The 25,377-nt window shown below is 36.9% G+C and overlaps 14 protein-coding genes across 14 annotated transcripts; 5 read left to right on the plus strand and 9 right to left on the minus strand. All coding sequences in view use genetic code 12, as the record gives it.

Annotated features, from left to right (window-relative positions):
• Window positions 1-163: 163 nt before the first annotated feature.
• On the plus strand, window positions 164-5,048 carry SPAPADRAFT_146412 (glutamine amidotransferase subunit; the record flags this gene model as incomplete). The annotated part of the gene is made up of 2 exons (XM_007372658.1): window positions 164-315; window positions 448-5,048. 2 exons carry the CDS (start codon window positions 164-166, stop codon window positions 3,068-3,070), a joined length of 2,775 nt encoding a protein of 924 aa, XP_007372720.1.
• Window positions 3,175-5,016, minus strand: SPAPADRAFT_58531 (uncharacterized protein; the record flags this gene model as incomplete). The annotated part of the gene is made up of 1 exon (XM_007372659.1): window positions 3,175-5,016. A coding segment is annotated over one exon (742 nt), but the record flags the coding sequence as incomplete, so codon positions are not given.
• A 460-nt stretch (window positions 5,049-5,508) lies between the features above and the next one.
• Window positions 5,509-7,224, minus strand: SIP5 (Sip5p; the record flags this gene model as incomplete). The annotated part of the gene is made up of 1 exon (XM_007372660.1): window positions 5,509-7,224. The coding sequence occupies one exon, from the start codon at window positions 6,994-6,996 to the stop codon at window positions 5,584-5,586; it is 1,413 nt and encodes a 470-aa protein (XP_007372722.1).
• A 520-nt stretch (window positions 7,225-7,744) lies between these two features.
• SPAPADRAFT_58533 (uncharacterized protein) lies at window positions 7,745-9,306 on the minus strand (the record flags this gene model as incomplete). Its single annotated transcript, XM_007372661.1, has 1 exon — window positions 7,745-9,306. One exon carries the CDS (start codon window positions 9,233-9,235, stop codon window positions 8,081-8,083), a length of 1,155 nt encoding a protein of 384 aa, XP_007372723.1.
• Window positions 9,307-9,782: 476 nt separating this feature from the next.
• On the plus strand, window positions 9,783-10,348 carry SPAPADRAFT_58534 (uncharacterized protein; the record flags this gene model as incomplete). Its single annotated transcript, XM_007372662.1, has 1 exon — window positions 9,783-10,348. The coding sequence occupies one exon, from the start codon at window positions 10,144-10,146 to the stop codon at window positions 10,306-10,308; it is 165 nt and encodes a 54-aa protein (XP_007372724.1).
• Window positions 10,349-10,494: 146 nt separating this feature from the next.
• POL32 (DNA polymerase delta subunit) lies at window positions 10,495-12,377 on the minus strand (the record flags this gene model as incomplete). The annotated part of the gene is made up of 1 exon (XM_007372663.1): window positions 10,495-12,377. A coding segment is annotated over one exon (508 nt), but the record flags the coding sequence as incomplete, so codon positions are not given.
• Window positions 12,378-12,468: 91 nt separating this feature from the next.
• Window positions 12,469-13,883, minus strand: SPAPADRAFT_58537 (pirin family protein; the record flags this gene model as incomplete). The annotated part of the gene is made up of 1 exon (XM_007372664.1): window positions 12,469-13,883. One exon carries the CDS (start codon window positions 13,643-13,645, stop codon window positions 12,635-12,637), a length of 1,011 nt encoding a protein of 336 aa, XP_007372726.1.
• A 1,042-nt stretch (window positions 13,884-14,925) lies between these two features.
• Window positions 14,926-15,993, minus strand: SPAPADRAFT_58538 (uncharacterized protein; the record flags this gene model as incomplete). The annotated part of the gene is made up of 1 exon (XM_007372665.1): window positions 14,926-15,993. A coding segment is annotated over one exon (709 nt), but the record flags the coding sequence as incomplete, so codon positions are not given.
• Window positions 15,994-16,482: 489 nt separating this feature from the next.
• Window positions 16,483-18,034, plus strand: RAD10 (Rad10p; the record flags this gene model as incomplete). The annotated part of the gene is made up of 1 exon (XM_007372666.1): window positions 16,483-18,034. One exon carries the CDS (start codon window positions 16,501-16,503, stop codon window positions 17,527-17,529), a length of 1,029 nt encoding a protein of 342 aa, XP_007372728.1.
• Window positions 17,526-17,984, minus strand: GIM5 (Gim5p; the record flags this gene model as incomplete). Its single annotated transcript, XM_007372667.1, has 1 exon — window positions 17,526-17,984. One exon carries the CDS (start codon window positions 17,982-17,984, stop codon window positions 17,526-17,528), a length of 459 nt encoding a protein of 152 aa, XP_007372729.1.
• A 43-nt stretch (window positions 18,035-18,077) lies between the features above and the next one.
• SPAPADRAFT_58542 (uncharacterized protein) lies at window positions 18,078-19,218 on the plus strand (the record flags this gene model as incomplete). The annotated part of the gene is made up of 1 exon (XM_007372668.1): window positions 18,078-19,218. The coding sequence occupies one exon, from the start codon at window positions 18,120-18,122 to the stop codon at window positions 18,801-18,803; it is 684 nt and encodes a 227-aa protein (XP_007372730.1).
• Window positions 19,219-19,342: 124 nt separating this feature from the next.
• SPAPADRAFT_58545 (uncharacterized protein) lies at window positions 19,343-21,371 on the minus strand (the record flags this gene model as incomplete). The annotated part of the gene is made up of 1 exon (XM_007372669.1): window positions 19,343-21,371. A coding segment is annotated over one exon (1,159 nt), but the record flags the coding sequence as incomplete, so codon positions are not given.
• A 386-nt stretch (window positions 21,372-21,757) lies between these two features.
• SPAPADRAFT_58546 (uncharacterized protein) lies at window positions 21,758-22,341 on the minus strand (the record flags this gene model as incomplete). Its single annotated transcript, XM_007372670.1, has 1 exon — window positions 21,758-22,341. The coding sequence occupies one exon, from the start codon at window positions 22,298-22,300 to the stop codon at window positions 21,812-21,814; it is 489 nt and encodes a 162-aa protein (XP_007372732.1).
• Window positions 22,342-22,873: 532 nt separating this feature from the next.
• On the plus strand, window positions 22,874-24,481 carry PRC3 (carboxypeptidase C; the record flags this gene model as incomplete). Its single annotated transcript, XM_007372671.1, has 1 exon — window positions 22,874-24,481. One exon carries the CDS (start codon window positions 22,874-22,876, stop codon window positions 24,479-24,481), a length of 1,608 nt encoding a protein of 535 aa, XP_007372733.1.
• Between the last annotated feature and the right edge of the window lie 896 nt (window positions 24,482-25,377).

Below are 25,377 nucleotides of genomic sequence, written 5' to 3' on the forward strand. Positions count from 1 at the left end.
AATGCGAGATCATCTCACGTGACGATAAGTGACCAAAAAAAAATCTCACGCCGCCCGCCAAATTTTTTAGCTGGAGAAAAACAAGAACTGCCAACTATTTTTGGTGGTCACTTGTTTGCACACACACTTGACTCATTCTTTTGCAACACTCTCCCCATTGGAAATGTATCATAATTTCACTAACAAGATAATACACGAGGGGGAAACAGTAATACCGAAACGTCAGACCTTGCCTATCAATAGCACCTCATCCGGCGACAATTTGGTAGCTACTCCCCCAAAGGCAGCCACACCTCTTCGCCTAAATTCTCCTGGGTTAAACCACAATGATCTTTCAATTGTTAGTTCCTCCCCACTCAAATTAGGAAACATATATGGCAACTTTGAAACCACCAGCGACGTCGAATCATTAGGTACTCCTCCATACGGATCTACTCCTTCACTCAGTGATACGAGTTTCCATGATATGCCTAAATTGATTCACAAGTGGACTCGCACCCTTTCCATTCTTTGTTGTGTGGCATCACCAGTGCACAAATTGCTATTCTGTGGAACTCAGGATGGTAAGATTTTAGTATACGATTTGTCAGATTACAGTTTGACTAAGGAGATAGACGCTGGTGGACAACAACATCAACCACCATCGATATTAACCATGTGTTTAAGTAAGGATGAGAATTACTTATTTGTGGCCGGTTCTGATTCTTTGATTAAAGTGTTTGATTTGTCAGGAAACGACTTCCACTGCACCCATATCATATATTCACTAGTTGATATTGGAGATATTTTCTCAATTGCATGGTGTGATGAACTGTCCACGGTTTACATTGGGGCCCAAAATGCCTCAATTGTATGGTGCAAATTGTCATTCGATAAAAGTTCATTTACATCAAGATCCAATATTGAAAGATTGCCTAGTTTCCGATATGATAAGTTTTTCGACTCAAAGGGACCAGGAGGCTCACAAAATACACTACAAACTAAGCATGAAATTTACAGAAAGAACTCATCATCGACTACGAGGAATTCACCCCATACAAAACACCTCAAATTGGTTGAAGCTGGTTCTGAAGATATTATAAGGTTTTCTCATAATGGGTATGTTTACTGTATGGATATTGTCAATGCAGAAATTGGTGATTTTCATGAACGCAAGTATCTTATTTCTGGAGGTGGTGACGGAAGTATCAATATTTGGTCGATTGATCCAAGTAATGGTGGAACGCCGGTCAAATTGACAAGTTTAGCTAACGAAGAATCAGTTTTGTCAATGTCGGTTCAAGGTTCGTTGTTGTATGTTGGGCTCGGAAACTCCTGTGTCAATGTATGGGATTTGACCACATTACAATTAATTCGATCATTTCATTTCTCAGCTGAATTAAGAGAACATCCTCATTTACAACGAAATCATAATCTTCATCAGAAGCAACATCAAGACAATGAAGTTCTCAGTTTGGCTATCTACAATGATTCCATCTTTAAAGCATGTTCTCATTCCGGATTAATTAAATTGGCCATGAAGAGTAAAAATGTTTCATTACATGATAGTATTCTCATGAGTGTTGAAGAAGAAGATGGGATAATAAACACCGTCACCGTGTTTACTATTGATTCAGTCACATACTTGCTTTCAGGGGGAAACAAATCACTTTGTTTATGGGACATCACTCGGTCTACCCCGATACAGGAAGATCGCACACCCCCAGTTATTTCTCTTGCTGACAAATTATCTAATGATAATTTACTTTCTACCTTGAAGAAGTATATTTCCTATCGAACAATTTCAAAAAACCCTCAATTATACCTTGAAGACAGTCGACACTGTGCCCAGTTCCTTTCACGATTACTTGTTGATTTAGGCGCATATCAAACGAGATTATTACCTGTGCATAATGGTAATCCTATAGTGTTCTCTGTATTTACCAAGAACGATAGTCTGGTACTGCAACTGGAATTAAATAAGAAAGTTAGATTGTTATGGTATGCCCATTATGATGTTGTTGATGCTACTAATCACGAAGCCGAAGATTGGGCCACTGATCCATTCACCATGACTGCTCGAGATGGGAACTTATATGCTCGTGGTGTAAGTGATAACAAAGGTCCTACGTTAGCTGCGATATACAGTGTTGCTGAATTATACCAAAAGCAAGAGTTGAGTTGTGATGTCGTGTTCATTATTGAAGGTGAAGAAGAGTGTGGTTCGTTTGGGTTCCAACAGGCCATTCATGAACATCGTCTGATGATTGGCGATATTGATTGGATTGTCTTGTCGAATTCGTACTGGTTAGACGATAATACTCCATGTTTGAATTATGGATTACGTGGGGTTATCAATGCGTCTGTGATAATTAAATCGGATAAACCCGATCGTCATTCTGGGGTTGATGGTGGTGTTCTGAAGGAACCGACTATGGACATGATGCATGTGTTGGGACAATTGATGGACCCTGTGACAAGTCAAATCCAATTAGACCATTTCTATGATGATATTTTGCCAATGTCACAAACTGAACTGGGGCTATACGAGAAGATTCATGATGTAATCCACACCACGTCAAGTACCCTTATTCGCAAGTGGCGAGAACCTTCATTGACCATTCACAAAATCCAAGTTTCGGGGCCAAATAACAACACAGTTATACCCCAAGTTGCCAATGCCACCATCTCAATTCGTATTGTCCCTAATCAAGATTTAGCTACGATAAAACAACAGCTAATCAATAAGTTGCAGAGTTCATTTGATAGACTCCAATCAGAGAACTCCATCCAGATCAATATCTTCCATGAGGCAGAACCATGGTTAGGTGACCCTACAAACAAAGTATATTCGTTGTTGTACGAAAAGATGCAGACTCATTGGCAGCAGGAGCCGCTTTTCATTAGAGAAGGTGGGTCGATTCCGTCAATTAGGTTTTTAGAAAAGTGTTTCAATGCACCTGCAGCACAGATTCCCTGTGGACAAGCGAGTGATAATGCACATTTAAACGATGAAAAATTGAGGATTATCAATTTGTTCAAATTACGATTGATTTTAACGGACACTTTTAAAGAATTGGGAAGACAGTAGAGTATTTAGCTCTGCACATTGTATAGTCAGTTTACCGAACAAATAAAAAATGTCAATATTATTTAATTATATAAATACGAGAAAATTCCTTTCGTATAAAAAGGAAAAAAAAAAAACTTACACACCAGCAAAAAGAGAGTCGAGTTCTTCTTTTTGTAAGATCGGCTAATATAACATATTCTACATAAATCAGTGGATCGAATTAGTCGGTTCATATCGTCAATTGTTTGATATGTGCGTTGGTGTTTGGGATCGCTGTCGACGTCGAGATCTTCAAAATTGATCAAATCATAGTCTTTCTCGTGCCAAATCCAGGCAAAATGAGGTGCCGATGTCGATGTTAGTGTTGATGAGGATGAAGTTGAGCTGGAATTTGTGTCGGAGGACAGTTTCACGTTGGTTAAGGTGGTGTTGGAAAGTCCTTCTTGTTCCGTGTTCAATTGTGCTAATATATCCAATACTTCCTGACATGCTAGCTTATCGTGGAATGTCGGCACCATTGAATGGTAGGTTCTATCGGTTGATTGTTGGGTGATGGGAAAATTGGCAAAAATGTTGTATTTCGCCTTTGTTAGCTCTATCCCCGTTGATATACAGCTGAACTCGGCGAATTTCTGAAGCGATTTGTTGAAACAGAAAACAGTCTGGAATCTCCCCGAATACATTGATGGATATTTTAGCTTGGAGATAGTGTAATTATCAAGAAATACGATGGAAGATTGCGGAATGTTGAAGTGTTTGATGATGATTAGTATTTCATTGATTTCTTTACGGATGTCATTGAGAAGAATGAGGGTTTTGGAATTGGCAGAATTCAAGTGCACTTTATTCAAATTGTTATAAAATGGAAGAAGAATTTCTGTCACGAAACATACATCGTGTATACTTATATTTTGAGGTATAGGTATCAACAATTGATGTGGGACATCGAGGAATTCTTGTAATCCTCCATCAAGGTCTTTTCCATAGACCAAATGGCACTCGCACGACTCTTCGAGATGTTGATTTTCCAATTTGCAAGTTGTATAAGGAAACACCAAATATTTCTGCTTTGGGTTATACGCCAATACTGATTCGATGCTTGGAGGAATCGAACTAATCTTGACTACCATACCTTTTCCGGGCACAACCACGTCGCAGTCATCAATGAAATCGAGTTCATAATTTATCCCCGTCATTTTTATCTTTACAGTTATTTTCTCCTGGTATGAGCTAGGATGGGTCTTGGCGACCTCATTAACCCGTGGGAACACTATTGACTTCCTGAGCTTCTTGGTTTTAGGATCATATAGTCGTTTAATGGGTAGTTGTGTCACCATGGTGTACTGGATTATTGTTGTTTGTGAACACATGCGTGTGATCGTCTAGCAAAAAAAAAAGGTCGTATTTTACGTCTGTTATAAGAGAACAGTCGAGCTAAACGAAACCAAGCGTAATTTCAAAAATAGCCTCCGAGAGTGAAATGTTGGAAAGACGGGTGGCGGAGATCAGGAATTTAAGCAAGCGTGCAGAAAAGGGGTGGCAGGGTACGATTTAAAATTCTTTGTTTAGCATTCTGTAATAATAATTTGTTGTTCGTAAACCCTGTCAGATATAGAGTTTTCCTGTTTTTGGGTAAATAATAATGTGGTGATGATACGCAGGCCAAGCAATGTTGGTTACCTTGACACCGTGGTATTTTACGAGTATTTGCTTACTTACAAGACAGGTTTTGACATGACTTGAGTTTCACATTAGAAGATGTCGTCAAATGTCATATTTTAGCGAGTCCAGACTTAACCGGGAATTGGCCTATTCTTGTCTCGTGTTTTATAGTGGAATGCTGTTGTGAGGTAGTGTCCCCTTAAAGTAAAGGTACCGAAATTTTTTTTTAGCTCACTTTTTTTGTGGCACTAAAAACTTTTCCCTAATTTCTTTGCCGAATTGGGGATTGTTGATAACACACTAAAAAATTAGTCTAACAAAATAATTTATTATGAAACCTTGTAGTTATTGTTCATTGCGGGATGTTTAATAATATTTTCGTAATTGAGCAGTATTACTGCTGGTTTGTTTCAGCTATGGGTGAACTGACGGATCGCCTTTAGTGCTAGATCTGAGATCAAACGTAAGATGTAGATCGTTAAAAGGAGTCAATCTAAACGCGAGGCTTGACAGCTATCCGTAAAATCAAGGGGCAAGAAATCTAATGGTTGTCGTAACAACTGTTTGCGCTACTAGCCTCGGAATAATCACATGAAATTGTAGCTCCCCAAAATGGGCTTACTTGATTCCTTACCCCGAAATATAACCCCCCCCCCCCCCCCCGAGAAATGAACTAGGATTCTTCATATGCAATATTTTCAATCCAGCAATACTGTAAATATTCTAATTGGTACGGACATAGTAGTGCTGAGTACATGCTTACCCAAGTTTACCCAAGTTTACATCCACACTTCAAATTCCGTACTGTCATTTATTAACTTAAATCAACTATATCGTTATGCACATTATATAAATCTATATCCAAACGTTTACTTCTTGGCCTCTTCTTCTTCGGCCTTTTTCTTTCTTATTTCCTCATCTATAATCGACAATCTTAATGCTTCTTCAATCATTCTGTCTTCTATTGATCGAAGATTACTATTGCTGGCAGATCCAGCAGTATTACCTCGTCTTCGACCGGTTTCACCACTTCCACGTCTTCTTCTAGTGTCATCAGTAACTCCGCTAGCGCTTTCAGTACTATCCAGAATTATTAAATTAGAAGCATGAATTGCACTGGCAGTAGCTGCTTTTCTTGCCAACTTGTTTCTAGCAGAAAGCAATTTGGTTTCCCAATCTGGTCGAATCATATCTATCGTGATCAATTCTGGCGTGGCACTTTTTCTCCTAACCATAGCCGGTGGGGTTTTCTTGTTAGTTCTACTAACTTTTTCATCTTCTTCATCAGTGATATCGCCATTTCCTGTATACTGTTTATATTGACTTGGTTTAATTCCTCCGATCCCAGTACACAAGTCTTTCGGTGGTACATAAGTAACTCCAAAATTTGGAGAAGCACAATATGGACAACTGGCTGGCTCGGAAATTAATGTATGGGGCAATGGAGGTTCATTTGGATTTGCATTAGCTTGTTCTTCATGTGGAGGATGAGGGTCCAATCGCTTAATCTGAACAAAACATTCAGTGCATATTGGTTGAAGACAACATTTCGACACATTCAAATGGGATGGATAGTACAAGAAGCAAATAGGACATTCCCGGGGTTGTCGATATAGACGTAATAACAAATCACGACTAGACATGTCTGTGCTAGTTGCTTTGCTTTCTAAATATCGTTGCTCTTCAACCTTTTGTGCTTCCTTGACTCTAGCAATCAAGGCTTTCAACTTGGATTTCTCTTCTTGACGTTTATAAAAGTTTGAAGACTTGTGAATCTTGTGGTCGTCCACATCATCCTCTTCTTCTTCGTCATTGAACCCCGGTTCTAATGCATGTAAGGGTAATTGTTTTAAGATAATGTAAAGTTCTTCATCGGTCCAACTCTCATCAAAATCCTGCAATGGAGTGAAAAACGGCGATAATTTCCCTTCAATAATCAATCGCCGAACTACATCACAATTGTAATCAAGATTGGATTTGTACGTCCCAAACGGAGCCAAGTATCCACCATCGACATGCTCATTAAACTTGACAATTAATTGATGATAATGCTTTTCCAAGGCGTTATCCTTCTCCTGTTGTCGTTTCATCCTTCGTAACTCCGAAGATGCTGACCGTTGATGGCCATTGAACGACGTGGTGTTTCTTCGTTGCAGGGATCTACTGCTTGCAGCAATCGTGTTTTGAATCGATACAGCACCTCCTGAGGTGATGAAATCGGATACTGATGATGAATCGGTGTTGGATCGACTCCTGGTTTCCTTGGTAGGTACGTTACCCATGGTTGCGGATGTGGTGGATAACGAGAGTGGTGGCGCAGTGCGAGAAGATGTGATTAAACTATTAGTTAAACAACCTATATTTCCAGGATAAAGGTTTTTATGTGATGATTATGTGATGATACCCCCTGTCAAACAATAGCAATAAAGGGGTTTAAGTGATGTTTTAGTCTAAACCTGACGTATGTGGGGAAGAGATTTATCTTTTGTCCGTGTCTGCTGCAGGGCACTTGTTTTTTTTTTTTTCCTTGACTTTTTAATTGCAAGTACCACATTTTGCTAGTTGCCACACATTTACAGAACAGAGCTTGTTGATGCAGACAGTGACTATCGGGGCGTTATATGCTTGCATGTTACTGTACAATATGCATAAAGCAAGCAATGTTACCTTCTACATCTACAATACTTGTTACAAGTAGGAAATTATGTTGTATGTTTGCTGAATCTAAGCCGAGGTAATAATTAATTCTACCCCTTTTTCTATTTTTCACTACTGAACACTGTAACTCTAAAGTTTCAAAGCCAATCTATTCATCCAAAGTAGTGTGATAGCCTTTTATATCCTGCTAATATACAACATGTACGCTTGACTCATAGCTTGTGTCTTACCCGTTAACTCTTGTGATGTAAGGAATTGCCTGATCTCGGACAAATCCAGTGCACGACCCTTAAGCCACCTTCATTCCCGGAACAACAACAAAAAAAAAGGAAAATGTCCCTTACGACAGGTATTCCGTGATGCTTACTTCTTAGTAATGATAATTCAAGGGTGAGTCATCTGAATCAATTATATTGTTAAGAAGGCAAATGTCAGGTGTAGAAAATAGAAATTTACTGGTTGTGCCGATTTTGCAACCATAAGCAATAGAATCAAACTTCGGCAGCAACTATAAAACTTACTATTTGCCCATTTCTCGTAAACCAATCTGATTAACCGAGGGTTAACCGTTTTATTAATACAGTCATTAGAGTTGGACCTATAAACTAAAGCAAATAAATACACAAAGCAAGAAAGCAATTATCTTTCATGCAGAAATTTTTCATATAATACACATATACTCGTTTCCCAAGCCAGGGGAAATTCCAATCAATGAGCGATAATCGCCGTGTGACCCTTTGATTGTTTTGTTTTTAGTACTTTCAGAAACCATTTAATGATTTTCAGTTTAGATTGTCGCTCGTCAGATATCTCCTTAGCGACGAGCATGATACTGCTGCTCTTTAAATCGTGGTTCTCTTTCTTTTTCAAAGTGATATCTTCTTGAGATGAATCAGGTGTGCTTCTTTCAAAAGTGGCTGATTTCGATATGGGGTCAGATATCACGGTCTTGTCGGAGTAACTGACACTAGTACATGATGGGACGGGCGGTGAAGCAAATTGTGGTTTGTATTGTGCCACTTCGGGTATCACTTTGCTATTCTTTAGTTTGTCTATGTTTTCAGCTCTATGTGGACTTGGTAGTTGTTTCATCTTGAAGTATTCCCTAGTGGTTTCTTCACAGGGACTCAAATCTTTATCTTCTAGGCGAATACTTGGTTCGGGATAATTGTCTTGACTATCGAATGTTTGTGGCAGGATAGAATAAAAGTTGGACGAAGGCGCGCTCATTCCCATAGAGTATGACTCCATGTCCGGTACTTGTTGTGGTTGTTTTTGTAATGTAGTATCTATGGACAATTGAGGTTTTGATTGACTTCTTTCTTCTATTGAACTGAGAGTATGTAATAATGGATCTCCCAGTATTTTTGAAGTGGTTTTATATATAGTGGTGTAATTTCCATCGTCAAACAGTTCTTGGAATAGCGATATGTAGTTCGTGGTTTTTACATCCAATAGTATTGAATTGATATCTACTTCATCATCTGATGTCTCATCGTCGGAATCGGCAAAACTTTCTAATGTAACGGGTAATTGTGGTTGAATAAACGGGGTATTTAATTGGAATCCAGTAACCCAAGTTTTCAGGTCATTGGGCTGAAGATACATCGATTCTCGCTCCACACTTGATTTTGAGCGGTTGAAAATATTGCTGATAATCTTGGAAGAACGATCGCCATTGGTAGATAAGCCCGATGATTTTCGGAAAAGGCGCAATGAGCCTGTCCTCCTCGGTGGTGATCTCTGATATGTCAGTGGCTGAGGCTCCGATTCTTCCAGATATTGACTTATTTGATCTGTTGAACTGAGACCATGTTTCAATCGAAACATTCTCGAAACTCGATGGTCTGATACGTCAGTCATGTTCTATCACTTCTCACTGTTGATTTGAAAATACTTTCAAAGAAAACACATATATATCTAAGGTTTTTCCTACCAAGTTGTAAAAGGCTGGTTTACGTTAACTTTGTCACTTTAAATTAAGAATACAACAAAAAATTTTTTAATCCTTTTTTGTGATCGCAAAAAAAAAAGTTGGTTCCACTCTGCTACCGCGTTTTTGTGACCGATTCTAATTTTAAACTGTTTGTCGTGCGGACGATTGCTCTAACAAAAATAAATACGATTACTCCAGCATGAACTCACAGGAAGAACGAGAGAACAATTTATATATATTTTTTTTCTCACCAGTGGGGTGATTAGAAAGGGAGGATACTCCAGTATGTACGTTGCAACCTTGTTAGAAGTAGGAATTAAATTAAGCTTGAGCTGAGAAAGAAGGCGATCATTTTTTGTTAGCTTGAGTTTAAAAAAAATGCTTGTTCAAAAAAAAAATTTTCCTGCCGTTGTTCCTAATTAGGAAAATAAATTGTCCTAAATGTGATTTGGGTTAGATTTTTATTTCTTTTACTTAGATGTGCATGAGAATAGGTTGTCTTTACAAATTCATCTATATGGAACTCGCGGGGAAAAATTTAGGTAAGAACCTGCCCAACAGTTTTTTTTCTAATTGTACTAGAAGGGATGAAATCACCAAGTCTAGAACGTAATCTGTTGCCTGATCAAGGGTGAAAGGAGAAGCAACTAAACTTCAGAAATTGGCATCTGAATTGACCTTAACCTTTAGTCCTGTCAAAATTCGGCAAAATATTCCCAAATTAGATAAGCGAAAAGTATTCTCTACAGTTGGGTATTTCATGCAACGTCTTACTTGGGTTTACTTGAAAAAACTAGTTGGCACTTATTTCGAACCGTAAATCCAAAACACAACAATGGCCATACACGAGCTTTCTACAAATGTGCATGATCGTACATGCGCATTGAAGCCCATAATCTACATGATTATGAAGATATCATCTTTCTTATATCATATGAAATTGTCTAGCTGCTCCAGCCGTCTTTCTAATTATACCATTTTTAGACCAACGACATTTTGAAAGATGTCTTGTCCCGCCTGAGTTTAACTGAAAAGAGTGCAAACTCTAAAAATAGTATGTGGTAATGCTATTTTTGGGCTTGGGACGAAAAAACAAAAAAATCAAATGGTCTGGAACCAAATTTCTAACAAATCGAGCCATGTTTCTTTTCCTATTAGGTAAAAACAAATAGCCGAACTACATCAAAAAATATTTTACAAGGTATTTTTTTAAAAATCTCATGCATTGTTTACGTTTTATACGCCTCAGGTATGAAGACAACACTTGGTGAGGTTTCTTTGTGACAGGTTCCTATGGATCTGCGTCTAGTTCAAAGGAACTGACTATAACTCGGTGATGTAATTCTCTTGGTTGTACTCTGTTACAGTTTAGTATAGAGCCAAGTTTCATGTGAAGAAACAATCATTATCTGATTTGGGAAATCTAATTGTGATTTAAACAATGTGAAACATTCATAATCATCCCTGTCAATTCAAAATCTGATTCCAGTTAGGGAACCAGTTATGAATATGTTTCATCTGATTCGGGAATAGGTATTAGATGACATGGTTTAGAGTGTAAATTTAACTTGAATGTTAGAGCATGGGATGATTGATCTAGAAGTGTTTCTATCTTTTATATATTTATGATACATCAAAGAAGTTGAGTACCTGCTTTTAAACGTTTGATCTATATTAAACAGTAAAACAAAAGCACAAGTACGTCATAGTATTCGTGGTCATTGCAATCCGATTGCAAATTTTTCATCATCTTGCATGTCGTGCATGCAACCAATTTGTGTACAAATTGCAAAAATATATTAGATCTTTCTTTTAGTATACACAACTACACAAGGAAACCTCTGGTTTGTATTTACTTCTTCTGGAAGAAACTCATAAGGGATGCTTGAACCTTCTTACCATCTCCGCCTTTCTTTCCAGTTGGTTTGGCAACTGGACCCTTTCTTGCAGCTGTGCGAGGTGCTGGTTTAGCTGGTTTAGATGGTTTAGTTATAGGTCTTGCCTTTCTAGTAGTAGTAATATACCCATCATCATCTACTTTCTTTTCAATTGCATTTTCTTCCATTGGTTCTTCGATTTCTTGAGTTTCGGGAGTAGGACTAGCTTCAATATCTTCTACTTCAATAGGTTCTGGCTCAGCTTGCTTCTCTTCTGGAGGTGGGGACACCTTTTGTGGCTGTTCTGATATCAATATAGGCTCATCCTTTTCGACTTCCTCCTTGGCATCATCAGAATCACTAAATTCATCTTCAAATAGTTTTTCAAGTTCAATAGTAGGGGTCTTACCGCGACTTGTAGGTTGAGTGTCTTCTTCGAAATCATCGTTATTATCGTCGGCGATTATAACTCTTTCCCTTGGTGCTTTAGAGTCTAGTTTTCTAGACTTGTATAGATAAGAGCTTGGTTCAGTTGCTGCTCGCTTTTGGGGAATTTCCTTTTCCTTCTTACGGGAGGTATAATGAGACAGAATGGTGTTCTTTTGTTCTGTATGTTGTTGTTTTCTTGATACGTATGAAGATGAGATAGTCGCACTTCTTACTGCTGGTTTTGGCTTGTCTTCTGAGGTTGTTTTCTTAGCAGCTGGAGCTGGCACAGGAGGTTTGCCGGCAACAGCAGGTAAGTTTGCGCTGACAACAATCTTAGGACCTTTGATTATTCCATTCTTTTCATACTGTTCAAGATTGGATATATGACTTGGAAACCTTGACTCTTCAAGGGCAAGATCGCTATTGGAGAAATTGAGTTTCCGTTGGGAGACACTATATACATGTATGGTCAGAATTGAAGTGAATTTCTTGACATCATCGTCCAAATTAGATTCATCCTTGGATAATCTGATTGATCGACCGGTTGTAGTGGCACCTGAGATCAAGAATGTTGCTGCCAATTTGTCTTTGTTCTTCTCATAATATTCAAATAACCACGTCTTGGCTTTTTCCATTGGTATGTTCACTTGACGCGAGAATTTGTGGTAGGTTACTGGTTTGGAGTTTTCGAATAACTCATTAGCTAAGTACTCTACTTCTTTAGGTGGCAAACTCATGGTCATCCCTGGTGGTTGGTAAGTTTGGTCAAAATTGATGATTTCCTTAATATTTTTCTTCACGCGTTTTATGCTGTGCGTGTTTGTGCTTACAAATATTCTACAAATAAAGGTTGAAAATTTTACCAATAACATTTTCTATATAAAAACAACAGATAGCTATATAAAAAAAATCAATAAATAAGTGAAAGACAAAAAACAAGTTAGAGAAAAAGAAAATCAATAAATAGGCAAACGGCAAATACAGTCAAACAATGGATAGCTAATAATTGATAAGAGCTGTTTAAAGTTCATCCTTAAGAGGAGAGCCAGCCTTTTTAGCTAAATATTGTTGTTTCATCTTCTCTCTAGCTTCAAGATTACCTTCCAATGGACCTTCAATCATATCCTTAGTGACACCATCACTAATCAAAGTTCTCCACAGCTTGACTCTTTCAAACCCATTTTGGGCAAATTGGTAATCCATAACAGCCTTTTGGATACCTTGAGTGCTGCTAGCGACAAATGGACCATATTGAACAACTTCTTGGTCCAATTTCTGACCACCAATCAAGACAAATTCAACTTCAGTTTCCTTGCTATCTTTAGTGGCAAGGTTCTTACCAGTGAAATGATCACCATCTTCTTCGAAAAAGACATTTTCAAATTGGTTTACTCTGGTGTCGTTGTTTAAAATCAAGTCGTCACCATTTAACACGTATAAGAAGTAGTTGAATCCCTTTTGCAATTCTTGCTTGAATTCACCTCCAGCCTTGACACGGAAGTAATAGTAATTGATTGGGGTGTAGGCTAAATCCTTAACAGATTCGACACCATGACTGGAACCGGAAATGACTCTGACAGTAACTTTTCCATCATCAGAAGTAACTTCAGGGATTTCCCATGCTCTTAAATCTCTGTATCTTGGTTCAGAATCTTTCAATTTATCAGGTAAGTCAACCCATAATTGTAAACCAACAGTAGGAGATCCGTCATCGTTAGGAACAGGCATTTCTGAATGGACAACACCTCTACCGGCAGTCATGAATTGTAAATCACCAGCATAAAGAATACCCTTGGATCCAGTGAAATCTTCATGGGCAACAGCACCATGTAAGATCAAAGTGATGGTTTCTTGACCACGATGAGGATGTTCTGGGAATCCATTAGTTCCACTGCTGGAGAAGTGATCAAACATCAAAAAGGGGTTGAACTTACGTTGGTTCATAATACCAATGGATCTTCTGACAGTGGCACCTGCACCTTCAGCTTGTTGTCTTCCAACGACGATCTTAGCGATGTTTCTTGCATTCATGTTGTTCTTGTTTTTGTTGTTGTTGCTGTTGTAATTGTTATATCCTAATGATAAGTATGGAAATAGAAAAATGAGAATTAATATCAAGGGAGTGATGGACATATATATATACTTGTTGCCTTGACCTTCTAGAAGACTCTAGCTTATGCTGACAAAAGAAAAGATTATGTAAATCTTCATAATTATTATCCCAGCGGTATTTTTATAGTCGATTTAGATCAATCTAAAACAGAAAAATATTGTACATTATGAACTTTAGTAAATCTTTACTAAAAAAATTGTCACGGAAAAGCTAAAAGAAAAGTGCAGAAAATTAAAAATGCGGATTTAACTCAGATCGCTAAGTTATATCTTATTTATTACTAATTCCGGTCACGCCATGCGTCTTGACATATCGGTTATACCAATTATTTAGTCACACGTCGGTTATATAACTTTCTTCTATATGGATCCATGTCGGAAATGCAAATGAAGTAATATATTACGCATCGGTTATGCAAATGAAGAAATATATTACGCATCGGTTATGCAATTGCAGCAATCTTATACATCGGTTATGTGATTGCAGCTATTTTATACATCGGTTATGTGATTGCAAATATACGGATCGGAAATACAACCCCAGCTGTATATTACATATGCTTTATGTAATTACAGCTATGTATTATGCGTGGATTACGCAATTGAGTTATAGTAAACAAGGGTTGTGTAATTGCAGCTCTAGATCTCTCTCATACACACCGGATGTTCAATTGCAGCCATATATCGCACACCGGATATGTAATTGCAACATTATAGTTACACAACAATTACGTAATTGCAACTGGGTACTCTACAAGAGCAAGACAAGTATATTACCTTGCGTGATTTAATTATAACGAATGATACAATTGCAGCTATAGTACACATCGGATATGCAATTGCAACCATATGTTACAGGTCGGATAAGCAATTGCACACCAGATATATTACCATATAGTTGCAATTGCAGCAATATTGTTACTCATGAATTACGTAATTCCAGCTGTATTTTACATCGGTAATGCAACTGCAGCTATGTTGTTGCATATCGGTTATGCAACTGTGACTATATTATTGCATATCGGTTATTCATTTGCAGCTATATGGTTGCATATCGGTTATCCAATTGCATATATACGGATTCACATCGGATATACAATTACAGCAGTCTATTACTCATGGGTTATGTAATCATGAGTATATTTTACACATCGGATATGAGATTGTAGCTCTATTCTACACAGGGGTTACACAATTGTAGCAATAGTACATTTCCGATATGCAATAGTAGCCATATATTTTGCATTAGTTATTCATTTGCAGCTATATAGTTGCTCAAGAATTACGTGACTCTGGCTATATAATTTCATAATGGTTACATAATAACAGTTAGTTAGTTGAAATAGAGGATATTTGTTACCTCTTTCTAGCAAAAGTGTAAACGGTATCCCAAATCACTTCAATTTCAGTATCATCATCCCATCCGGTGACATCTTTCAAATCCTGAACAAACTTATCAGAAATATCATACTTAGAACCATGATCTTGCATCCAATTGTGATATGCACTCCAACTCTTGACATAATTCTTAAACCAAGTCATAGTTATTGTTTTTCTAATAAACAATGGAGTGACTTTCGAGTCAATGCCGTCTCGTTCTGAAATATATTCATGTCTAACAACATCGTAATATTCATTCTCGGGAACTTCAATTTCTTTCAATAATGTACGTAAATATTCATGACCAGGTTGTTGATAATATGGACCCATATATCTTTCAAAATCATATTTCTCTTCCTCGTTATCACATGAAGAACCATAAGTATAATTATTATACACTTCATTGGCCTTGGGGAACCCAATGAATACTGGATCTTTATAGAACCAATAAGCTAGAGTTCCATTAGGTTTCAAAACTCGTGCTGATTCCTTAAAGAATTTAGGATGGTCTACCCAATGACAGCATTCGGCACCTGTGATCAAATCAACAGATTTCTCCTTTACTATGTCAGGCTGTTGTTCAGCCGTGCCCAACAAGAATTCAATTCTATGCTCGGATTTTTCCTTCAGGGATAAACTAGAAATGCATTGATTGATCATACTACTCGAAGGATCAGTTCCAATGACGTGTTTGAAATATTGTAGTAGTTTAAATGTAACAAACCCAGACCCACATCCTATGTCAACTGCAATGTCACAGTTTGATTTCTTGGAGTGATAATCTATTAATGCTTGATAGAATGATTCAGGATAGTTTGGCCTAGAATCGTCATAGTGCTGGGTGTTAAAGTTTGATTCTGAATATGTGGACATTTCTGATTATGTATAGTTGAAATATGAAATATGAAATCGCATTGGAACATTTAGTCATATTTATATCGAACCATAAATTACTGTATTTGCAGCAAAAAAAAAAGACAAAATCCTGTACCGGACCGGTAACGGAGAAATTAGTTGGTATAAGCCAATACACGCCACTTTCTCCATATTTTGGAGAAATAATCAAGTTTATTCGTCTATTATTATAACTAATTTACTTAGTTGTATACAGGGGTTATTGTTCATTGTGTGACTAATCTACGGTTAGACCGGAAGCATTGTGTTTATAGAGTTTTGCGAGTATGTCTCAACAAAAGAATAAAATAGTGAGCCAACAGAACTATTGTAAGTCTTCTCTCAGAACTCCCCTGTCGTTATTAAATGAATATCCTTTTGTGTGTATGTTTTGACTTAGTTGGTATTTATGGGGTAAGTTTATATGGTTGTAAATTTAAGTCGCGCGCGTTAAAAATAATCTTTGTCATCTCTGGTAAATCACTAAAGAACAAGCACGTATGAGTGAGCCCAACGACAACGAGAACAATCCATCAGAAGACATCGATGCTACGTCATTTGCTAGTATTCTTGCGGGAGTAAAGCGAATGAGAGAGCAGTATGGTGGAGCAAGTGTTACCGAAGCAGTGGAAACTGTGCCAGAGCAAGCATCAGTACTGGAACCACAACCTGTTTCAATACCAGAGCCAAGTTCTATTACAACTCCAAGAACCTCTCCTATACCATCTACAAGTTCAAGAACCACATTGTTGAAACCGACTGCTGAACCTTTACGACCTTATCAGCAGCCCGCCCCAGTTAATTCTACTTCTACTTCGAAACATCTGACCCATAGATCGGCAAGCATCGCAGAAATACTCGTGAGTAAATCTCAAACGGGGAATCCTCTTTTAAAAGAATCAATGATGAAGTTAACACCATGGAAATTCGATTCAACTATACTATCGGATTATTATATCAGTCCTACTTTTCAAATATTGTTTCTTTCGTTGAAATATTACAAGATTAAACCCGAATATATATGGACCAGATTAAAGAAATGGAATAAAGGAACTTCGGTAGTAGCGAGTCAAAGAATCAACGATCGTGCATTACGAATATTATTAGTTGTCGTGGACATTGACGGACATCAAGAAGTTCTTCGGAAATTACTGGATATATGTATCAAGAATGATTTAACTATGGTATTAGCATGGTCATTTGAAGAAGCTGGCAATTATATAGCCATGGCGAAACAATTAGATAATGCACCATCAAAGACAATTCTGAGCATTAAAGGAATTAGAGGTGTTGATTATAATTCGAGTGTGGTCGAAGCATTCACCGGGATCAGATCTGTCAACAAGACTGATGTTTCTAACCTACTAGCAAATTGCAAGTCAGTTAAGCAAATTGTGTTGGAGAGTTGTAAAGAGGATTCAGAAAATATGTTGGCTGATATTGGTGGGTTGGGAAGTACAAAGCTACGAAATCTAAGACAAGTGTTTCTGGAACCTTTTATTTACAACAAGCAATATAACCAGGACTAACTAGTGGCTGTTTGTTGCTGTTGTTGTTTTTCTAATTCTATAACTTTTCTCCTTAATATTAAGTTGACAGCATTTAATAAATCGTTCTTTTCCACTAGAATATCCTTTAATTTCTTTGCGTCTTGATCCAACTTCTTGATCTTGGCTTCATATACTGATTTACCGTCTTGGGCCAGTTTTTCAACATAGTATCCAGTACCGATATCAACAAGATATTCATTTCGTTTAACAACTTTACCAGGTATGTATAACGAACTAGTCAAAGGAATCAACAAGTCTTCCGATTTGCCAGCTTCTAAATTGTCGATACTGGTTATGCATTCTTTTAATTTGGATTGGGCTGCTTGTAAGGCTTGAAGGGATTGGGTGAAGTGGGTCACTTCTTGATCAATTGATTTACGGAAGTCGACCAACTGTTGTGGTGAAAGTTTGTTTAAATCTATCTTGTTAGACATGGTATGTACTGGATATAGTCTGTGTAGGTTGGTGGACTTGAGATCTGGATGCTGAATTTTTTTACTATTTTTTTTTTTTGCTTTGATTATTTTGTGTTTTGAATAAGGTTTGATAGAACGGCAACAACAACCAAGATGGGAGCCGATGGAGGCACGATAGCCAAGAGAAAAGATCTTATAAATGTCCATAGTAGTCTAGATAAGAAGAACTCGACAGGTATAGGTTATGACAACGAGCTAACGTTATTAAACAGTTGTGGAATATCAGCCTTCCCGTTACATACCAAATCTAATGATCCAATAGTCGGAGACTACAAGGGAAGATTATACCTCAAGGAAAAGATATTACAGTACTTAATAGATTCTAAACAAAGTAAATCAAGAGTGAACCCAAAGCTTAGCCATATAACTTCTTTGAAAGATATCTGTGATGTTAAAATAGAGTGGGATACCAGTGATGAGCCACGCATACGATGTCCAATTACAAAAATACTGAGTGCAAAAAGTACTTATGCATATTTACGTCCATGTGGATGTCTAATGTCGTCTAAAGTGATCACGGAATTAAATCAAAACAATTCCAAGGGGAAATGTCCCAATTGTGATGCGACATTTTCCAGTGATTGTGATGTAGTAATTGTTAATCCTTTAGGAAAGGAGGAGTATAACAAGTTGAATGAAAGTAGTTATAAGATTTTATGTAATCAACAGTTGTCACATTCGAAGAAACCTATAAAGAGTAAGAAGGTGGAACGGAAACAGTCAATAAAGAGGGCGGCTGACTCTCAGGAACCAGTTTCAAAACGTATTAAACCATGAGAGTTTCTTTCCTCTCAAAATGTATTAATTCATAGACTTGGTTTTCGTATTCTGTATATATTAATCAATATTTATATACATTGTAACTAATTGGACTATTTACACATAAGGGAAGTTGTTACTTCTTGTTGTTGTTTTTTTTTCTGAACTCTTCATATACACTTGCTTATTGCTTGTCTCCTTCAGCTTCAGTACGAGCTTCACGATATTCTTTTTGGTCGAATTTCAATTTGTTTTTGTTCCAAGGAGCAAAATCTGAATTGGCGTAAATATTGAATAAGATAGAACCAGTACCAATAACACAGAAACCCACAATACCTAAGATTGTAACTCTATGGATGGCATCAGTAGCACGAACGTGGAATGGAAGTTGGTTTGGACTATTGACCATGGTTGATTATATTGTGTATCGTATGATTGTGATGCTGTCAGTGGTATGTTTTACTTGTAAGAATTTTTTTTTTTCCTTACAGGTCGGGAATGGTTCACTATGAAAAAAAAAAAAGTCCCCCACTCAAACTCCGCGCCTTATTAATCTTACAATTTTGCACTATTATATTACTATTACACTATCTAGATCAAATATTTCAACCAGCCAATGTTTATAATTCCACTCTCGACCAAAGAAGGATTGGCATAGACTAATTCAGGCAACCAATGACTATTGTATAATCTGAAAATATTCTCTTCTACAGAGTTTTCAGTATTATCCAAAACTTCATTAATGATATATTCCAAGATTTCATGACTTGATTCATTAATTTGATTTACAAATTCCAGGTTCTTACTGATTCTAGTGCCTTCAACCAAGATATTCTCCAGAGATTCTGAAACTAAATGATTGAATTTCTCAACATCTACATGTCCGATAGGTAACTTATGGTTCTCACCAGGATTGATAGAACTGGTCTTGACAGTGGGTTTCAATGCTTCATAATTGGCTACATCGATATTCACGGCAAATTGTCTAGGTTGAATTCCTCTAATGATGAACTTCTTCTTGGGTGCCAGGTCACTAGCAGAAGGTGGTAAATTTATAACCATGGCTTCGGAACTAGGGAATGCCTTCGACACATTTTTGATAAACTCAACTGCTGGTAAAAGCTGTTTGAACTCTGGGTTGGTTTGTCCACTAGGTGGATCCCATACTTCTTGAAATTGCTTTTCATAAGCTTTCCATAACGAGATTTGAGTGACTTCTCCAGGAATAACATCAGAAGAGTTCTCGGCCAGCTCATCTGGTTTGGATAATGGAGTGAATGTTTCGTAACAGCAACGTAACCACGTAGTTGCTCTTAATGGTTCGGAAAATCGAACAATCAAACTGTACAATTCTTCCGGCAAGTCCGGTAATGTCGAAGGAACTCCTGCGAAATCTGATCTTTTGGTAAGATTTAATGGAGGTATTGGTTTTATTGAACTTGGATCATTTAATGGTAGGTGAGATATGATTAATCTGGGTAATTGTTTAACCAAAGTATTGAAATTGGCTTTGGTGGAAGATAACTGTAATAACTTTTGTAATCTATACTTTTGAGAATCTTTGATTGGTGATGATATGAAGTCGTGATGAATTGCTTCGGAATTCAAATACATTTTAAGAAATTCCAATACCGCGTTATTCATTTCATTATCAGCCACTAATAATGTATTGACTATCAACTCTAATTGACTGCTGGTTATAGAGTCAATACAATTATTGGTTATTCTTTCATCAACATCGTCTTCTTCTTCCATCAATTGTTTCTTTTCCTTATCGTTTTCTTCTTCTTCGTCAACAAACTTAATTTTTCTATCACGAATAATCAATAAATGAGAAATACAGTTTAGAATATTGACAAATAAATTCTTATCATGGGTAGCCACTAATGCTTGTAATAAAGTATGAAACAAAGGATCATGCCTAGTATTCTCCACATAATAACAAGTTAAAGGTTCGAGTAAATCAATCAAATAAGTCAATGCCTCCAAAAATTGATTTTCGTACTTCTTTAACGCAGGAATTTGGAAATCAGGTTGATAAAACCAATTAGTCAAGAATTTCAAAGCTTCAAGCAAATACTTTTTAAATTGCTTGATTTGGGATAACCATTGCTGATTGTGTAAATCCTGAGCCGCGTTTCTTAAACTTAACAACGAATCCAAACTAAAACTAATCACATCTTGAGTAACCAATTCATACTTCTTCTCGTTGATTAATTGATATGGTCTAATGAAATATTTGAACAATTCAAATCCCAAGAAAGTTCCATCACCATGTTCAAAGTTGAAGTTAGGATTCAATGAAAGTCGACATAATGTGCTCAATGCCCACTTGGTTTCAGATTCAATGCCTGATTGTAAAGACATGTTGATTCTAGTCACATCATCAATACCACGGTGGTTGTATCCAATAGGTGCGGTATATCCATAGCCATTGTATGTCTGGGTGGGGAATATGGATGAAGGTTGCAGTGAACCGTTTGTAAATCCGGAATCAGATCCATTTTTCGCAGATATGCTTCGTGAATTACCGGATATTGGTACAAGTCCTGAAGATGCACTCATAATTGTTATGCTTTTTCTGTTGATGTGTTGCAAGTACAATATGTTGATAATTTTTTTTTCTGTTTTGGTTTTTTTTTGCTGGTGGGTGGAAAGTTCAATTTTTCCAGAAAATCGCGTGAGTTTTGTCACGTGTGCTGGTTGGGAATTGCAATCATTGAAGCCCAATGTGAACAAGCCTGTTTGTACTAACTGTGTCTATTCTACAGTCGGATTATGTGGGTTTTCAAAAATATCTGTTTTTTGTGTAGCAAAATTTTAACAACTAGTGTCATTAAGCGCAGGAGCACCCATTGTATTGCAGAATTTTGGCAGTATTTTGACAAAAAGTGGCCTTAACTAAGCACAATGAAACCTACTTTGTTAAAACTAACCCATGAACTTCAATTGAGTTCTATAAAATGGTAAATATCTTATATTCAAAGCTATTTATAAGCAACTATTTATTAGCAACTATTAGTATACTACATACTATTTAACCCCTTATCAAGACATTTAATCACGCATGGGTGCCAGAAAGCATCGATAGATTCGTCAATTATTATTGTACAATAGCTTTTGTCTTCCATATTACATACTTCCAAACATGTATCCAATAATTCTGGACTATAAACTGATTTAATCAATATTTTATCGGAGGTACAACTTGAATACTTCTTCTCAAAACAATATGATAACATGGTAAAAGCAGCTTCCCCAATACGTTTTCTATGCAAAAGGCCAAATAACAGCAAAGAAACTAGTACAATTATAAACAATTGAAAACTAGAAAGTTTTTGGTCTAATTCTGAATCAATTGGTTCATTATTTTCTGGTTGTAAATCGGCAACAGGAACCAAACTTACCTTGTCGGGATCTGCAAATGATCCTTGACTAGCAGAGGGAGTACTGACCGATTGATCGGCAGATGGAAACTTGCAAAGAGGTTGCAAGCACTCGGTATCTTTATCCATGGTCAATGTTACTTCAGAGGGTGGAGAAGGAAGTTATTGGTTGTAAAAAACAAAAAATAAAGTAGGTTATCGTTTTTTGCCATCTTTTATAGTGTGAAGTACTGCATACGACTGTGTTTGTTTTAGCGAGTGAATGGCTGTAAATCTGAGTTTAGTTTTATATTAAGTTATATAAGTGGGATAGGATTTCCTATTGATTGATTGCTATTTAATTATATCGTGGTCTTAGAACTGGTTTCACTTGGTGGTGAAGGTTCCTAGCTAATTCCGAGCCATGTTGCAGCTCTTCGGCAGAAAATTGTTTAGTCTTTGTTTCAACCTAGTCCTTGCTACGAGGAAACAATTGTAGTCGATAGTAACATATCCTTTAACAATTGTATTATCAACCCAAGGTTAGATCTGCCATCTAACGCAATATTCTGAGCTATTATAACCGATGTTTCACAATAATGCGCGATTTGCAATTTTGGTGGAGAAATTTCGTGCCGCATGGAGCATTACCTTTTCTTATCTTTTTTTAAGTTGCCCCCCTTTTCTGCAAGCTCTATCACATTTCTTCTTCCCAAGTGCAACATGAAAGCAAACCATTTACTCACAGGGTTGGTTGCTCTTATTTATTCATCCTCGGGTGTCAATGCCAGCTGGTTCCCAAACTCCCATCAAGTCATCCTTCAAAACGAAGAACAAACCAATGACATCTTCAACTTCAATTTAGCTGGGGTGCCAGCTGAAGTTGGAGAAGCATGGCAAGAAATGAAAGAGACATTATCTCAATCGGCAATTGCTAAATTGATCAAGGAATATCAAAACCCTATGTCTTCTATTTCCAATTCCAGATTGAAATTGGGAGGTATGAATGAATTTGAAGCGTTATCTCACGATAAGTTTTCCGATTACAGTTTGCGTATCAAGAAAAACCACCCAGAAATCTTGGGTCTTGATAGAGTTAATCAATATACCGGGTATTTAGACATTGAAAGTCTCGATAAACATTTCTTTTACTGGTTTTTTGAAAGTAGAAATGATCCAGCTAATGATCCAATTATTTTGTGGTTGAACGGTGGTCCCGGTTGTTCTTCCAGTACTGGTCTTTTCTTTGAATTGGGTCCTTCATCAATTAATTCAACTTTACAACCAGTTCACAATCCTTATTCTTGGAATTCCAATGCTTCGATCATTTTCTTGGATCAACCAGTTGGGGTTGGTTATTCTTACACTGGAGGAGATGAAGTTAAAAACACTGCTACTGCTGCTAAAGACGTTTTTGTTTTCCTTGAATTGTTCTTTCAAAAATTCCCATCATACTTGACTAATAAGTTTCATATTGCTGGAGAATCTTATGCTGGACATTATATTCCAAAATTCGCCAGTGAAATTCTCTCTCATGCTGATAGATCATTTGAATTGTCTTCCGTATTAATTGGTAATGGTATTACTGATCCTTTGATTCAATCTGCCTCTTACAAACCTATGGGATGTGGGGAAGGTGGTTATAAGTCAGTGTTAACTGAAGAACAGTGTGAACAATTGGATAAGGATTATCCAAAATGTGCAAGATTAACCAAGTTATGTTATAAATTCCCAACTGCATTAACGTGTGTCCCTGCTCAATATTATTGCGATGTTAAGCTTTTTAAACCTTATAGTGATACTGGTTTGAATCCATACGACATTAGAAAGCCATGTGTTGAAGAAGGAGGTAATTGCTATATAGAAATGAATTATATGGATGATTACTTAAACCTTGATTATGTTAAACAAGCAGTTGGTGCATCAAACATTGACATTTACACTTCTTGTGACGATAAGGTATTTAGAAACTTCATTCTCGATGGTGATGAATCAAAACCTCACCAACAATACGTTGCAGAATTATTAGAAAAGAACATCCCAGTTTTGATTTATGCTGGTGATAAAGATTACATTTGTAATTGGGTTGGAAATTTTGCATGGGTTAATGAATTGGATTATTCTGGTAAGGAGAAATTTTCAAGTAAACCATTGCAAAAATGGTATCCTCAAGGAGTTGATGGTAAGGCAGCAGGTGAAGTTAAAAACCATAAGCATTTCACATTCTTGAGAATTTATGATGCAGGACATATGGTTCCATTTGACCAACCGGAAAATGCATTGGCTATGGTTAACACCTGGATCCAAGGAGATTACTCGTTTGGACATTAGATGTGTGACAAATCTATAAATAGGATTTCACCACAGGGACATTTGCTACCTATTTCTCATGGTTAGTAATACGACCTATATAACATTTATCTTTAAAAATATCTGAAATACAAGTCATTTGTGCTTAAAGTTTAAGAGAAAAACAACCCTCAAATTTACAGTTGCAAAAATAGTTCATAACTCTCAATTAAAGTATTCAAGTTTCATTCTAATTTTAGATCCAAAGGAAAGATACTATACAAGTCAATGAAATTGCCTCATGGGACGCGATATTTGAAATCTAGTTGAAACCTCTCTTGTACTTACCAATGCTGAATCTCGCCAAGTGGAGAGAAGATGTATACGGTTTTCGCGTTTATTGTTGTCATTCCGCTTGCTCCATTTCAAGTTTGTGTGTTACTCTGCGCATAAATCAGTTCGTGTTGCAATTAATTCAGGAGAATTGCAACTCTAATCAAATGTAATTATAAACCGCGTAGTAATGCTAAATCTTATTGTACAAAGTGTAATTCAAGGGGATATGGGGCGGCTCAGATACAATCAGTATCTCAACCATGTGGATATCTTGAATGTTATAGCATGCTAAACGAAGCTAGCTTAGGCGAGTAAACAATCCATTTATTATTATCAAAATTTTTCTTGAACTATTTGGATTTCTGGGCGGGTATTTGTGTTTACTTTTTTTTTTAACTTACTTGACGTTGCATGTATACACTCTTCCCGCCTCAACTAAAACTTCCCTGCATGCCGGGCTGTTGTTTGTTGATGCTTACTGCCTTAGACTGTCCTGAGAATTTCATCGAAGTGTGATCATTCGATCGCAAGATGATCGGTTGTCAACGTATTTTAGATATGAATGTAGTTAATTATTTTTTTAGGTATCTATGAGATGCTTA

This window comes from Spathaspora passalidarum (assembly GCF_000223485.1).
Source record: "Spathaspora passalidarum NRRL Y-27907 unplaced genomic scaffold SPAPAscaffold_1, whole genome shotgun sequence".
Lineage (NCBI taxonomy): Eukaryota > Fungi > Ascomycota > Pichiomycetes > Serinales > Debaryomycetaceae > Spathaspora > Spathaspora passalidarum.